Below are 16124 nucleotides of genomic sequence, written 5' to 3' on the forward strand. Positions count from 1 at the left end.
CATATTCTTATGATCATCCAAGGATGAGTGTTATAAAATATGAAAATTTATAGGATTATGGAAACTTATAGATGATCATTATATTGATGTATATCTCTTTGTGACTTCCTATATAAAGGCAACCTCTAATGAAAATTTATTTTTTATTTTCTTCCCATTTCTACTTTCCATTTTCTCTTTTTATTTATTTATTTATTTTACAACAGTTGTAATATTTTCTTATGAAATCTTTATAATAAAAATATAATAAATTTATTTTTTAATTATCAAAAATAATTTATGATTAATTATTATATTATTTATAAATATTAGTATTAATATTATTCTTATTTGATAAGTTAATAATAATAATAATAAGAAAAGAAAAATAAAAAATAGAGAAAAATAAAATAGAAAAAAGACAAAATATTTATATTTTTATATATAGCAAATTTTAATTTAAAACACAAAAAAAAAAAAAAACAGAAACAAACACTTCATTTGTTCTTTGAAGCCAAAACATAAGCTTGGGTTTTGGATGGATAAGGACGAGTGCATTGTGATTAACGGATAAAAGCATCATATTTATTGAAATCTCCGTTCACCCCATGAAAATATATGAAGTGAATGGAAATCAGTGGATAGTATCCCCAAATCACGTGGCCCACAAAGCTGTCATTGCTTCTTCCACTCTTCCTTCACACACTCTTTTTCCCTCTAGATATGGCTGCCAAGCTCATGCGCGCGGTTCGGTATAGTGGTTATGGCGGCGGAGCTGCTGGGCTGGAGGTACATTTTTCTCCTCCTCCTGAGTTTTGCTTCTTTTTAGTGGGTTTTCCATTTCTTCTTTTCTATTTGGTTTTTTTTTTTTTTGGTCTTTTTGTTGATTTTATTTTTATTTTTGAGTTTTATGTGATATGGAGGCTAAGAAGAGGGACTGTGAGGTGGGTTTGATTTTCTTTGTGATTGAATCAATTGGGTTTATTGTGGGTGTTATTTTATTTTTTATTTATTTTTGTATTATCGTTCAAGTGATTTTTTCTTCCCACTTGTTTCAAATACAAAAAGCAAAGGGCTTTTGATTTTGGTTTTTTTTTTTTCTCCTCAAGCAATTCTCAGTTTTGTCGGTTTCCATTTTGTATCTAATTTTTTATCTTGATTTTATAGGGGTTTTATTTTATATGTGGTGGGTTTGGAATGTGTACCATTTTTTTTTCCTGGTGATGATCTGTATTCCACTGCATTTCTGTTTGATTCCATTTACTTTTTCATGGTATTTAGTGATTTTGTATTCCCACTTGTTTCATGTGAAAAGGGGGAATTGTTGGGTTTGAATGATGACCACCCTATTTTTATATCATTTTCTAATTTTATACAAGGGAATCATATAAGAATCAACAAAGTCACTGCTTTGGAGAATGAATTTGTGTTCAGTGAGAATCTTCATTGGAATTGTTAAAGAATGCCTCCTTATCTTATGACATAAGACAATCTGAGGGCCATTTTGCAATCAGTTGTTAGAGTCAATAGGTCTTCAAATCATTAGAAGAGGCCTTTGTTGAGAGGTGTGGAAAATTTGGAAGGAGCAGAGTAGAAGAAGAGTTTTCAGAGAATAGGAATTGGCACTGTGGAAATCAAATGTGGTTCTCCTTGGGTGTTTATCATTGTGGATTTCATGCTCTAACCTTTCCAAAATTTCCTAATTGCTGTTCTAATGCTTGTTTAGGCCAATTTCGGCATTAAAACTTGGGTACTTTCAGGCAATTGTAGGGACCTGATGTATTGATGCTCAAAGCCACCTTTTGTTTGGGACTTGAAATAATTGTTTTAAAAGGTTAAAATTATGGCTATTAAATTTGGGTTTAAGAAAATGGAACTGATTTGACTACATATAGCATCAAATGTTAGCTGGACTCACAAATTCAAAGGTGCAAATTGGTTTTTAGTGAATCAGAATTGAAGCTTAAAAGGATGGCTTAAACAAGTGCTTTTGATGCATTTGGATAAAAGAAGAGAGGTAACATTTGATCTAGCTGTTATGAAGGGCTGGATTAAGAAATTTGAGGAATCTTGTAGTGTAACTTTTATAACTTGGGTTTTCATATTTTAGCAAAGATAGCAAGCTCACAAACCCTCTGAACAATGAAGACACTAGTGAAAATTTAGAATATGACAATTTTTTTCTGGAAGGGTAAAGGCTAAATATGGAACTTGAACTCATAAACCTGCCAAAAGATTTCTCAAGCTGCCTTGGGAGCTAATAGTTATATTTCTATGAGTGCAGCATGCTGAGGTTCCAGTTCCAGCTCCTGCTAAAGATGAGGTTTTGCTGAAATTGGAAGCAGCCAGCCTAAATCCAGTAGATTGGAAAATTCAGAAAGGCATGCTGCGTCCTCTTTTTCCTCGCAAATTCCCTCACATACCAGGTAATCAACTGTTGGCTATGGTTTATATTTGAATTTCTTTTTTCTTTTATTTTCTTTCTATTAATTTTCTTTTTATTAATCCTCTTGACTCTTTTTGACATGTATTATATTATGCCTCAACTGTATGAGTTATCATGTAATTTTGTTGAATTTTTAAGCTATTTTTCTTCACAATGAGAAAAATTCTGTTACTGCTCAAGTGTTTGGCATGGTCTCCAGTGTCTTTAACATGATTTATATCGTTATTGTTTTCTTTTCAAAGTCATCTTCAATCCTATTCTTGCATCATCTGTATTTCAACATTCTCTTCTTCGTCATTCTATGCGACTCCAACCCTAGTTGTGAATCTTAGAGTGCTGCTACCATGCAAGTAGCAGAAAGAGTGGAATCACTTTCTAATTTGAGTTTTTTAGGGACTCTCTCCAATAACCTGGATAAGGTTCTATTCCCTCTACCATATTTGCATTGGAAACAATAGTATGCAACAGGAAGGTATTAGGCACTCTACATCTTCCCATATAAGATAATTTCTACTCTTAGCCAAATTTATCATGGAGGGTTTACTTAGTTAAATTAAATCAGAGCATAATTAAGCATATTCACATCACATGAAATTGCACGTAAATCATGGATTCCTGGTAATCAAGAAAAATAATTTTGGTAACTAAGAATTTTTTCTAGCGAACAGAGCCTTCCAAAATAATTTAGGAAAACACCAAAGAATTCAATGATGCGGTCTGAGGAAGGTATTTCCTTTTCCAGGTTGTATTGTAGGTTGTTATAGTAGAATAGGGTAATAGGTATGGGGATCTTAACAGAAAAAATTAGATTGTGGAGACCATGGCAACCAAATTTGAATTAAAAGTTCTTAAAGCTAAGAGCAGGTGTCTTCCATTATTGGATTTACAACAAGTTTCCCTGAAAACAGAAGAATTCTCTGTTTTAGACACAGAAAAACTCAAAATAAGTTTTAAGTTGTTGGGAACCCACATAAATTAATTTTTTTTAATATATGAAGAAAAACAAAAAATAAGACTCAAACCATAACACCCAGAACTAGCTTCACTAGCATTAGAAATTTTCACCTTTCCAATGCAATCATGCAGCTACTTAAAACAGCTATTGTGCACACACAACTGCTAGATCAAAGTAAAACATGAGTTTTCAAGGATTTAGACATGTCTCAAATAAATCAATTCAAACAAAAAGTGTTCAATTTCAAGTTTAGCAAGTTTTAGGGTTGGAAGGATGCAGGACAGTCCTTGAAGTAGCTCTGCACAATAAAATAATGGGGAGTCAGGGCTTCTGCTTTAGGGATTTATGGAGGAAAAGGTGGAATTTGAGTCTATTGGTTGAACAAGGATTAGAAAGGTGATGGTTTTATGTGATCTATGGCCGGAATTTTAGGGAAATGCTTCCCGTAAATTCTGGAAAGAAAGCTATTCTTATCAATGTGGAAAATAAAATATAAATAAATAAACTTCTCAGTGGATTTTACTTATTTAGTGATGACTCTCCATTAATTCCTCCTGATTATGGCTCTAAGAAGACTATAATGTGATGTTTCCAAAAGATCATTCAAGTTGAAATTTCCATCAAGAGACTTATTTGCCAATCTAATTGCAACTTATTTGAAGACATGTTTTAATGGATTAAAGACATGGGAAAACAGTGTGATTAGCTGGCTGAGCTCCTGTTATCATTAGAGACTAGATATTATGTGGATTTCAAATACAAATCATGCTTAGTAAAGTCAGTTGGATGAGTCTTTATTAGGACAATCCTAGATTGTTCAGGCATGGTTGTGGCAACAGTGAGGCACAACCTTTTTTGGGGAGATCATTTCCTGGAGATGGGTTTGGATTTTCAGGACCTTCTTTCTATTTTAGGGCTTTGATTATCTTTATGGTTGGCGTAGAATTAGATTTATTTTTATTTTTTTATTTTTATGTTAGATGTTTTTACATTCTCCTTGTTATGTGGAAGCTGTTTCTACATTCTCTTTGTTTGGATAGATCCAGAGCCATGCATTTACGTTCTCGTCATTTTTATTTGTTCAGAGCTATGTGGAATTATTAGCTATGGACTATCAGTCATGTGTTTTTATCTGTATGTGTGTTATAAAATCCAGACTCAAAATCAAACCAATAAAACTTAATTTAGTTGTTGCTTTTTAATCTATATTTGGTATCTCATTTTAGCACAAACTCTTCTAGATTTTGATATATTTAGTTAATATCTCTTGCGGCATTTCAATATGCATAGCACTATGTGGCTCAGGATTTAGAATTAGCCGTCTAATTAGGCATAGCCCTTCTGAACCATAACAGGTTAAAACATGCAGTTTCTTCACTTATCACACCATGTCTCTTGAGGAGTACATTTTTGTGATTGATTATTTAAATTGTTTTAATTCTATAAATGCAACCATGTTTCTTTGGTTATTTGTTCATATTCAGTAATTCTTTAATCATGTTCTTATTTCATTTTATTTTTTGTTGTAAATCAACCATGTTTCTTGATTCAACAGTATCTAGTTGAGGCATTTCTGTATTTAATCCTTGTATAAACTAATAAAAAATTTTATGGGTAAGAAATGTTTATATGTTCTTTTACTTCTCTTATTAGATAATTTAACATTTTGATTTTATAAAATAAAAATCAATAGTCTTAATCCTTATACCTTGGAGCTTGCATCTTAACTTTCTGGAAGCACAGATATCTTGGTGCCTTGTGCCTTACTTACATGTAGCAGAATGCTCTCACCTTTGAAACTACTGTTTTATGTAATATTTTATGGGCATTACATCCTGCCATTGTGGCTAACTGAATTTGCACTCTCCTTTTTTATAAATGTGCTCCTGTCCTTGTTCTTATTAGTCAAAGATAGAAAATTTTGGATTGCAACTGGATATACAGTTATACTTGAGAATCCCCCCATGGGTAGCTTTGAAGTATTCACAGCTGATAGAGATGAGAAACGCGAAACGGACAAATAGGGGCTTTTTCTTAAGCTGGTTGCTTTGCCTCATGATACGTATTTTATTTTCAACCATTTCTGTTGCAAGACGAATTGGAGGAATTTCCATTGATATTCCCAATGTAAATGTATACTGTCCAGATCAGAGGATTATCAGTGGAAAGCAATGTGACGGTTGGTTTTATTCTAGTGTTAAAGGAAACCCTTAGACAGCCTAATTAATATCAGTTTCATCTGACACTTTGTTTAATCCCCTCATACTGATTAGCCGTTTAGTTTTTAGCAATTTGTGTTGTGATTCTAACTTTACTATCTTCCTTGTTGGAGCAGTTACTGATGTGGCTGGAGAGGTGGTGGAGGTTGGATCTGTAGTCAAAGATTTCAAAGCTGGTGACAAAGTTGTTTCTGTACTTAGCCATTTTGTAAGTAACAGCCTGATTTTAAGGTTCTGTTCAACTCTATGTGATCTCATGTTGGGTGATGTCTGCATTATTATAGTGAGAAATTTGCAATATGATCAATCATTTTTGTTTCTATCCATCTATAAGATATACCATAGATTTGTGTATCTTGGTTCTGGTCCATGCAGATACCAGCATAAAAATATTTTAGTAAGCTGGACATTCCACAATGCCCTTGATTCTTTTTCTGGGTTAAAAGAAAATGATACTTTCTCCATTGCAAACATGTGGTAATTCATCAATTGGCAGGCTATGGTCAATAATTCTTTTTTTTTTTAATTATTAGCTAAAAAGGGAAAATTTATGACAAAGGGGAGCTATGAGAGAGGATATTTTCTCTCAAAATGAGAGAAGTATTTTCTGAATTGTGTGTCAATTGCTATGAAAAACAAAACACCAGGATTAGGAAAATTATCCACCCCAATGGTGGAAGGACATATCTAATGAATTGGCTGTATTCTCGATGGCAAAACTACACGCCTTTTGTTGCCACTTTGCTGGCTTAGATGAAGCAAATAAGAACCAAGTCCACTGATCTCTATTTTAGTGAATCCTGTAACTTCAAATGAAAAATCAGTGTTTCATTTTATTAGGCAAAATGAAATCACTTCTAGACACGAGTTAGAACCCCGGCTGTTGTAGTATTCACAGTTACATAAATCATTTATTTATTTCTTCTAGAAGGGAACACACAATCAGTAGGAATCACTATAGATGAAAATCAAGCAGGACTTGAGGAAAAAAATTTATCAAGGGGCAAGATGAAGCGGATAAGAAATTTTGTTGTAATAATGAGGTTAACACAAGTTGAAGTTGATGTCCACCCACAACTTAAGAATAGCATTAGACCATCCCTGCTCTTCAGAGTGAGAAAACAAGATTTGCATAAATATAAAAGGACGTATACTTTCTGTTTACTAATCTTGAAGCTCTGGGTATTGATGACAGAGCGGAGGTGGACTAGCAGAGTTTGCTGTGGCTAAAGAGAACTTGACAGTCTCAAGGCCTGCTGAAGTGTCAGCAGCTGAAGGCGCAGGCTTGCCCATTGCAGGTCTTACAGCTCACCAGGCTCTCACCCAGGTGGTAGGCATCAACCTTGACGGAAGTGGCCCAGAGAAAAACATCCTAATCACAGCTGCCTCAGGTGGGGTCGGTCACTATGCTGTTCAACTTGCAAAGCTGGGAAACACACATGTTACAGCCACTTGTGGAGCACGAAACATTGATTTAGTCAAGAGCTTAGGGGCTGATGAGGTTCTGGACTACAAGACCCCAGATGGTGCAGCTCTCAAGAGCCCATCTGGTCGGACATTCGACGCTGTGATCCATTGTGCAACAGGCATTCCGTGGTCCACTTTCGAGCCTAACTTAAGCACAAATGGGAAGGTAATAGATATCACTCCTAACGCCAGTGCCATGGTGACTTTTGCTCTGAAGAAACTCACTTTCTCTAAGAAGCAGCTGGTGCCCTTGCTTTTATCTCCCAAGAAGGAGAACCTGGAGTGTCTTGTTGGGTTGGTGAAGGAAGGGAAGCTTAAGACAGTGATCGACTCGAAACATCCTCTGAGCAAGGCTGAAGATGCTTGGGCCAAGAGCATCGATGGCCATGCCACTGGGAAGATCATCGTCGAGCCTTAAGCGTGATTATATATAAATTCTAATATGGCTAATAAAAAAGATGTGATGTAGTATGCGAGGGTTAGGTAATAATTATTTGCATTAGAACAAGGTATTTGATGATGTTTGCTTCTGCCTTACGCTTAGCATACTGGTTATTGTACATATGTGCGTCTTTTGTTCATATTTGTAAATTGTACAAGCTCTTGTCATGTTTGGTCATGGGTTTTTTTTTTTCTTTTTCTTCTTCTTTCCTTTGTTTTATACTAGGGATCCTGCTTTTACTAATAAGGTTCTTCCTATGACATTTTCTGAGAAGAACATTAAATTTCTTCCATTTTTGTTAAAATGGGAAATGAAAATGAATATTTTATTTATTTATTTTTTTCTCCTGTTTTTCCTTGAATAGGAATGAGTTTGGTGATTTTGATTCTCGTGTTTCTATGCGTTTAGGAATGCAAATTTGGAATGATTAAATTTCAATATTAGGTAAAAATAAAAATGATAATGAAAAAATAAATAAATTGACAATGATACTCAATATATGGTTCGAAATATATATATTTTTTTTTAAATTAACCCTCAAGCTACAAAGTTTGAAATATGGTTTTTATTTTTATCCACAAAAGCATTTTTTGAGATCCCTTTTGGCTAATAGTAAAAGCTGGATTGGTCGTTTTATTTAAAAACAATATCTTGTTTTCAAAAACAAATTTATATATATTTAAAATGACTATTGTTTTTCCTTTGCATAGACCATTATGTTTTCAAAATTTTCATTGGGAAATAAATTTTAAATCAAACGAAACTTTGTATTGAATTTATTATCGAGTTTAATAATTTTTAGAAATAAATTGAAACTAAAAAAAATTATATAATCATCATAAAATATATTATACAAAAACTAAAACATTATGAGTTATGAATTTACGGTTTTTCCTATATACATAACTATATTATCTAAATCTTTTAACTAGGTAAATTGATTTTAAATTAAGTGAGACATAATTAGTACGTTTTTAGGCATTATTATTATAAAATATTAGTATTACATTTGGTATTATTATTATTATGATATAGGTATTTTAAATTATTCATATTATTACTAATATCATTCTTATTAACATTATCTATTATTTTTATGATTATTATTCCATTTATTATTCATATTTTTAATATTATATTAAAAGTAATATTATTATTGAAAAAACAAAGGTTATGCTTAGTTAAGAAAAACACCCAAAAGAGGGGGGTGGGGGGGTGGTGAATTGGGTTTTTAAAATCTTTTCAATCACAACAAATTTAAACAAAATATAAGCAAAGTAAAGAGATAGAGTTTAGAGAATTCAAACTCGAGTTTATAGTGGTTCGGCACTTCCTTGCCTACGTCCACTCTCCTCAACCTCCTAACCGAGTGAGGGTTCCACTAATTTGAAACTTCAACCAAGCTTCCAATCTTCTTACACTTGGATTCCGGCTCCAATGGGCTCTTACACAACCTTTTCAAGATTCAACCCTCTTAAAGGCTTTAACACTCAGATTTTTACAAGATATAATCCCTCAACCTATCTTAAGGATAACTCAAACACAAGACAAAGCTAGGATAACACACAAGAGTGCACTAAAGGATATGCAAGTGGTGATTTAATGCACTATGAAAGAAATAAGAGCTTTTTGATCAAGAACAGGTAGGTAGACTATTGAATACAAGTGTTCTCTTATCAATAAATGAAGTGGAGCTCTCAATTTATAGGTTTCTAAGCTCGGGAGTCAAAAACACCAAAAGGTAACCTCGTCCAATCGAGCTAGGGGTCGACCGATTCACTAGCCATTGGAGCATTTAATGCATGACAGGTTACCGTTGCCTCAACTGGACCTCGACCGGACATCGACCAATAAGAGAAACACCTCGACCGGGAAGAGAAGGCTACTAGGAGAGAGAGAAGGTTTTTGACCTCCCTCGACCGGTCCTCGATCGGACGAGCACAACCGATCTACCGGTTCCTCAACCGGTTGAGCTGGTTGGCCATAGCCTTGACCGGTTGAGCCTTTTTGGCTTTGAAAATCTATTTTTTTTATTCCTTTCTTTTCTAACACTTAGGTAAGGTCTTTAGGTAAATTATTAAGCCAATTTTGAAACATTTTGCCTAAGGTACATTAGTTAAAAACTCGGGTTTTAATGAAATCGATGTTTTAAATAATAAACTGAGTTTTCAAAGATGCATGAAACGTGTGAAAATCGTAAGTGCACTCATGCATTCATCTTACATTAATTTCCTATGATCACAAGTCTTCCAAGTGTCTTGATCTTGTATCCATTTGGTCATTTGATGAATTTTCGAGTTTATACCTGAAATTCTTAATCATTAAACCAATTAGTCACTTAACCATGGTTTGTTATCATCAAAACCCGATTAGGAGAACCCTTGGGCTAACAATTATATTTTTATTATTAGTACTACAAAGAAACCTAAAAGATAATTTCTATTTTTTAATTCTTAAGACTTGTAAAACTTTATTAAAAAATTATTCTTTTTTTGCCTTTTATATTTTATATGCTACATTAAGACTAATTACATTATTATTATTATTATTATTAACACATTAATATTTATGATATTTGTTTTATATTATAATTTTATTATTAAAATTTTTAATAAACTAATATTATATCCAAGTTATTGGTATGACAAAAGTGCATTGATATTAGTAATATAGTAGAATACAACAACATTTCTAATGTTATTAGATTTGTTACAAAATAGAGGTACAACATTTATATATCTAACTTATAACATAAATACACTAAAAGTACTAGACATTATGAGATGATATATTACAACATGCCTTAATTTCTCTTTTTAATAGTTACAAAAATTATTTTTAATTGTAATATTTTCTTAATAGTTATATTTGTTAAATTAGTAATGAATTTATGAAATATATATATGTGGACACCTCATTTTGCATGATGCGTTCCCATTCGATGGTGAACTCGTTTTTTATTTTATTTTATTATTTGGTGAAAATTTGATTTTTTGAAAAAGACTTGAAGTCGCTATTTTTGTTTTTGTTTTATTTTTAAAGGGAAAAACAAAATAACAAAGAAAAACAAGTCTATGAAAAACCAAAGTCGGGTTCAAGGGTCAAGTTGCTTATCAGGAAGGTACGCCGAAAGATTGAAGCATCCCTCTAAGTCCCTAAAAACGGGTTTCTACTAAATAAAGTGAGGCAAGTGTGACAATTGATAAGGAAATTAATGGATACCAATGAAATGATCAAATAATAAAACAAATTGAGCATGAGAATAAGCTAAGTGGTAGTGAGATCGTATCTTAGCAGCAAGTAAAAATGCGCTATCAATGAAATGGGGTTAGTGCATAATGATAGGTGTAAAATATCTCACACAAAACCAATCAAAATCAAACGATGTCAATTATGCAATTCACTTGAATCACTTTCAAAGGAAATGTTATGAATATTGGGCTCCCACCAAAGCCCAATTTATTTTGCATGAATTAATCCCACAAATTCCATTATTTTGAAATTATGAAAATTGCTTTCATACTTATTAAAAATCATGAAAATCGAAAAATTATTTGAAGATCAAGGAAAATTTGTGCAAGTGCTTACCTGAAAGAAAAGGTAATAAGTTTATTTAAAAGCTGGATTTTTAGTGACTTTAAACCCTAATGAAGGAAGAAGAAAAAGAACGACTTAAAATTATTTGAAAACCAAGATGCAATTAAAATTATTTGAAAAAATTGAAATTTAAAAATTGGAGTTTTGAAAATTATTTGAGAATTGAAATTTTGAAAATTATTTGAGAATTAAAGTTTTGAAAATTATTTGAGAATTAAAGTTTTGAAAATTGAAGTTTTGAAAATTATTTGAAAATTGAAGCTGAAAATTGGAATTTCGGAAAATTATTCGAGAATGGAAGTTTTGAAAATTGAAAATTTGAAGAATTATATGAGAATGGGATTTCCTAAAAATTAAATTTGAAAATTGGAATTTTGGAAAATTATTTGAAAATGGAAGTTTTGAAAATTAAATTTGAAAATTGTTTGAGAATGAGATTTCTTAAAATTTAAATTTGAAAACTGGAATTTTGCAAAATTATTTGAAAATGGAAGTTTTGAAAATTGGATTTTTGGAAAATTACTTGAGAATGAAAGTTTTGAAAATTGAAATTTTGAAGAATTATTTGAGAATTAGATTTCTTAAAAATTAAATTTAAAAATTGAAATTTTGGAAAATTATTTGAGAATGGAAGTTTTGAAAATTAAATTTGAAAATTGGAAAATTATTTGAGCATGAAATTTTTAAAATTAAATTTGAAAATTGGAATTTTGAAAAATTATTTGAAAATGGAAGTTTTGAAAATTGGAATTTTAAAAACTTATTCGAGAATAAAATTTTTATAAAAATTAAAATTTTAACATCAAAAGATGAAGAATTAAGAAGGCAGAACACTTGACCCTTTTTGGTAGTACAGTGGGGGTGGCCATGCATGGCCATGTAGAAGTGGGGACTGGGAGTACCCCATTAGTGAACCCACCCCATTGTCCACTATTGTGAGAGCTAGCCAAAACATGTGAACTTCTATTTGAGCCAACGTTGACATCAACAGTGCCATTTCTATCAAACTTCCATATGCCAGAATTCTGGGTTGCCAATTTCCTGACGATTGAAGCAAAATCTGTAATACCTCTTGATGGAATGGAAGAGTTGGATTTGAACACAAACAGATTGTCCTTGTCAGAAGATCAATATGGATTGACACCTTGTTGTATATCATCGTTAGCAAATGGAATATTTTCCATTTCCATGTCAGTTATGTTGTATTCTTTCTGAACCGTACGAATGGGTATTGCAAGACGAGCTTGATGATGGTTGACAACTCTGAGAAGATCTAAGAGTATTGCTTTCTTTCACACAAAGGTACTCTTCAAAACGTGGGGTTTTCACAAAGCACGATACCAAAATAAAGAAAAGCCTGGTTCTCCGGATCAATATAGTCCATAAACATTCTTCCATGCAACCTTGTTGCTCTACTTAAGGATTTTTGGCTAAAACCTTACGCATATCAACTACAATATTATTAATGTTATTGGCGTCCAAGTGGCTAATGGCAACGTGAGTCTTGATATGCCAATGGGTCTTCTGCCTACATTCACTGTGAATTTGTGGTTTGGAATGTGAACTTCTTCCCAATCATCGCCTCTTATGATTGTCGGTGACCACCAACCCACATACTCAAGAGTCCCAAAAACTTCATAACTTTCAATCTTTGTTTGAATCCATTCATTCACAACAAATGGTTGTGTTACATGGATCATTACGCTTGAAAGGAAATTTGTGAATATCTTACGACCAACAAGGGTGAGAAATACTGTGCCAAGGCCCCCAACAGTTAGCCATTTATGGGTGGAAAAACCCAGCAACTCCATAAACAATGAAACAACAACCACCCATATTGCAGTATAAACAACTTTCCCAACAAACTAGAAGCCCATAGTTCTAGCATCACTAAAGTTTACAGCTCTCGAGACAAAAAATGGAGGAAACTCCCTAAGTGTCGTACAAATACCCCACGGAACTGTCTTTGCCTAAATCTGAGCTAATAATCAACTTACTCTTTCTTTCTCGAGAATCACCTTCGACTGAGCTCCTCAAGTGAAGCTTGTTCAACTTTTTTTCTTTCGGCCATTTCTTTCCTTGCTTCTTTCTCTCAAAAATAACTTTTGTCACAACCTCTCATTCCTTCTGCTTCCCAAAATAACTCCCTGTTTTCACCCTGTCTCAAAAACCTCCTTGTTGAAAGTCTTCCTCCTCCTCAATCAAACCACTTCACCATCTATAGTGTGTCCTTTCACAGATGGCCTCCTCACCAAATTTACAGCATCCAATGGCGTATCTTTAGTGTCACTTTGTCAATTGGAATTATATCTTACATGGGAAGCACTAGCAGAGACGAGAGTTTTCCATTTGGATCACCAATAATGAAGAACCTGTCTCAACTATCGGGATAATAGACCTTAATTCTGACTTTTGGAACTCTTTTTAAAGACGAAATTATCATCTTGGTGTTGGTTCCTACTGCATGTCAGTAGGCTTGCTTTTCTTGAAGAAATGGCCGGACCTCTCAAGATTTGGCTGAGTTTAGCATATGAAATGCAATTTGTTTCTCTCGTGAACCTCAACCACAAGCTTGCACTATGCTTGCCGATGAAGCAAACCCATGTATTACCAGGAAAGTTACCATTAATAGGGGAAGACAAAAATGGGAAGGAGACCATGGAGATAAAACATAGAAATAAGTAAGGAAAACACCAAATGAAGCTCTCTTTCATGGGTCATCAGTGAGTTTGCTAATTAGTGGGAGAGACCAAAATGGACTTTAAAAATAAATAAATAAATAAAAAGGTTGCAAGCGTCTTACAAAGAAACCAAAACAGAGCAAAATCAAACCCAATGAAACCAAATAAAAGAAGTGAACACACTAGAGCACAATTAAAACAACTTAGAGATAAGTTGGAACAAACGTGTAATCCTCAACACCTACTCTCAATCAACACAATAATGCTAAAAAAAATCAATAGAAAATGGAGCAAAATAGTGAAGAGAATCGGAAACAAGAAAAACGTTGCGACCATACCTGATAGGTCTCTCCTCGAGCTTAGCTTCCAACTCACTTTCTCAAACTCTCCTCGAAAAATCTCCCCCTACCTGAAATCCAGCTAGCTCCAACTACCCCCTTCTCAAGCTCTCTGTAAAAAGTCTTGTCTCTTCCTCCCATTGGTACTCCTTTGTTTTTGCTCTAAATCCAAGCCTCCACCCACTCTGCTTCTTTCCCAAAATGTCTTTATTCCAGCCATCATCCTCTGTTTTTCTTCTCTTGCAAGCTCCCACCCATTCCACTACTCACCCTTCAGCAAAAGGGTCTCCATCTTCAACCACCACCATGGCAAGGTGGTAGCGTCCTTGCCACATGTCCCATGCATGTAGCTCACCTAGAAGCCATCCCTCACTTCTAAAATGAAACGCCTAGCTCATCCTGAGTGCTCCTCAAAGTGCAACAGTGCTTTCCAAAAAAAAAAACCTCCACCATATTGGCAAAAGCCAAATGGAGTAAAAGAATGGTTTTCCAAATAGGGGTCTACAATATAATAAATAATATAATAACTTTACATTTTTAATTATTGGAATGAAACTATAATTTTTAAAATTATTACATTATATATTATTATTATTATTTTGGATAAATTATTTATAATATTTTTAAAAGAATAATTTATTAATTAATTATTATATTATTTATATGTATTGTTATTAATATTATTCTTATTTGGTAGGTTATTGATAATAATAATAATAATAATAATAATAATTAGAAAAAAAAAATGAGAATTATAGTTACAATACTTATGTATAGAACTTACAATATAAGTATACTAAAAGTTCAATACATTATGACATGCTTTTATTTTTATTTTTTAATAATTATAAAAATGATTTTTTAGTATAATAATTTTTTAATAGCTATATTATAAAGTCAAACAATTCAAAAATTTTGAAATCTATTTAATAAAAACATAAAAAAAATGTTGTAACATTTACTTATGAAATATTTACAATAAAAAATATAATAAACTTGCTTTTTAATTATAGAAATAATTTATGATTAATTATATATATTAGTATTAATATTATTCTTATTTGATATGTTAATGAGAAAATAAAGGCTAATTTTAATTAGGAAAACACCCAAGATGGGTGAATTGGGTTTAAAAAAAAAAATTCAAACATAATAAATTCAAGCAAAAAAGGTACAAATATAATGAGATAGGGTTATAAAAAGCAAACACAGATTTTATAGTGGTTTGACACCCTTTGCCTATATCCACTCTTTTCAAGCTTTTAACCGAGTGAGGGTTTCACTATCCTTGAAGCTTAAACCAAGCTTCCAATACCTTTACACTTTGATTTTGACTTCAATGAGCTATTGCACAATCCCTTCAAGTCTTTACTAACTTGAAGCTTGTCACTTTCACAAAAAACACTAAAAGTATTGAAACCTCTCAACTTAGTTCAACGAAGACAAAGTACAGATTGAAAACTCTTAACTTAGTTCAATGAAGGCTCAAATGTTAGGAAGAATAATAAGGGTACACTCAAAGAATATGCAAGTGAGAATTTAATGCACTAAGAAAAGGATGAGAGCTTTTAGGTGAAGAGCAAATAATTAAATAATTGAATGCATGTGTTCTCATGCTCATGAATGAAGTGGAATTGTCAATTTATAGGTTTTTAGCCCTAAGAGCCAAAATGCTAAAAAGTAGTCTCGATCGATCGAGTTTGGGGTCGATTGGTCGATTAGCCATTAGGCAATAAATGCATGGTGGGTGACCGTTGGGCTTTCATTGGGCCTCAACCAGACATCAACTGGGATGACTCACTCATTGATCGGGAATGCATAGTTACTTGAAGAGAAAGAAACTTTTTTTTCATCTCTCAATCAGGAAGGCATAACCGATCAACTGGTACACTAACAGGTTGAGCTAGTTGACCAGTCTCCTATTTTGACTTGAAAATCTATTTTTTTCTATTCTTTTCATTTCTAACACTTATGTAAGGTCTTTAGATCAATGAATATGT

At 32.8% G+C, this 16124-nt stretch overlaps 1 protein-coding gene and 1 pseudogene across 1 annotated transcript; one reads left to right on the forward strand and one right to left on the reverse strand.

Annotated features, from left to right (window-relative positions):
• Nucleotides 1-604: 604 nt before the first annotated feature.
• On the forward strand, nt 605-7794 carry LOC117919407 (chloroplast envelope quinone oxidoreductase homolog). The gene is made up of 4 exons (XM_034836598.1): nt 605-768; nt 2264-2405; nt 5716-5807; nt 6795-7794. Exons 1-4 carry the CDS (start codon nt 703-705, stop codon nt 7482-7484), a joined length of 990 nt encoding a protein of 329 aa, XP_034692489.1. The 5' UTR covers nt 605-702; the 3' UTR covers nt 7485-7794.
• Nucleotides 7795-12232: 4438 nt separating this feature from the next.
• On the reverse strand, nt 12233-14459 carry LOC117918033 (annotated as a pseudogene).
• Between the last annotated feature and the right edge of the window lie 1665 nt (nt 14460-16124).

Source organism: Vitis riparia, chromosome 7 (genome assembly GCF_004353265.1).
Source record: "Vitis riparia cultivar Riparia Gloire de Montpellier isolate 1030 chromosome 7, EGFV_Vit.rip_1.0, whole genome shotgun sequence".
Classification (NCBI taxonomy): Eukaryota; Viridiplantae; Streptophyta; class Magnoliopsida; order Vitales; family Vitaceae; genus Vitis; species Vitis riparia.

What these genes read in the sequence shown, in the direction of transcription:
- LOC117919407 (XM_034836598.1), top strand. Translation starts at nt 703, where the DNA reads ATGGCTGCCAAGCTCATGCGCGCGGTTCGGTATAGTGGTTATGGCGGC. An exon ending in CAAATTCCCTCACATACCAG is followed by an intron (nt 2,406 to 5,715) that starts GTAATCAACTGT and finishes TTGTTGGAGCAG; the next exon opens with TTACTGATGTGGCTGGAGAG. An exon ending in TTTCTGTACTTAGCCATTTT is followed by an intron (nt 5,808 to 6,794) that starts GTAAGTAACAGC and finishes TATTGATGACAG; the next exon opens with AGCGGAGGTGGACTAGCAGA.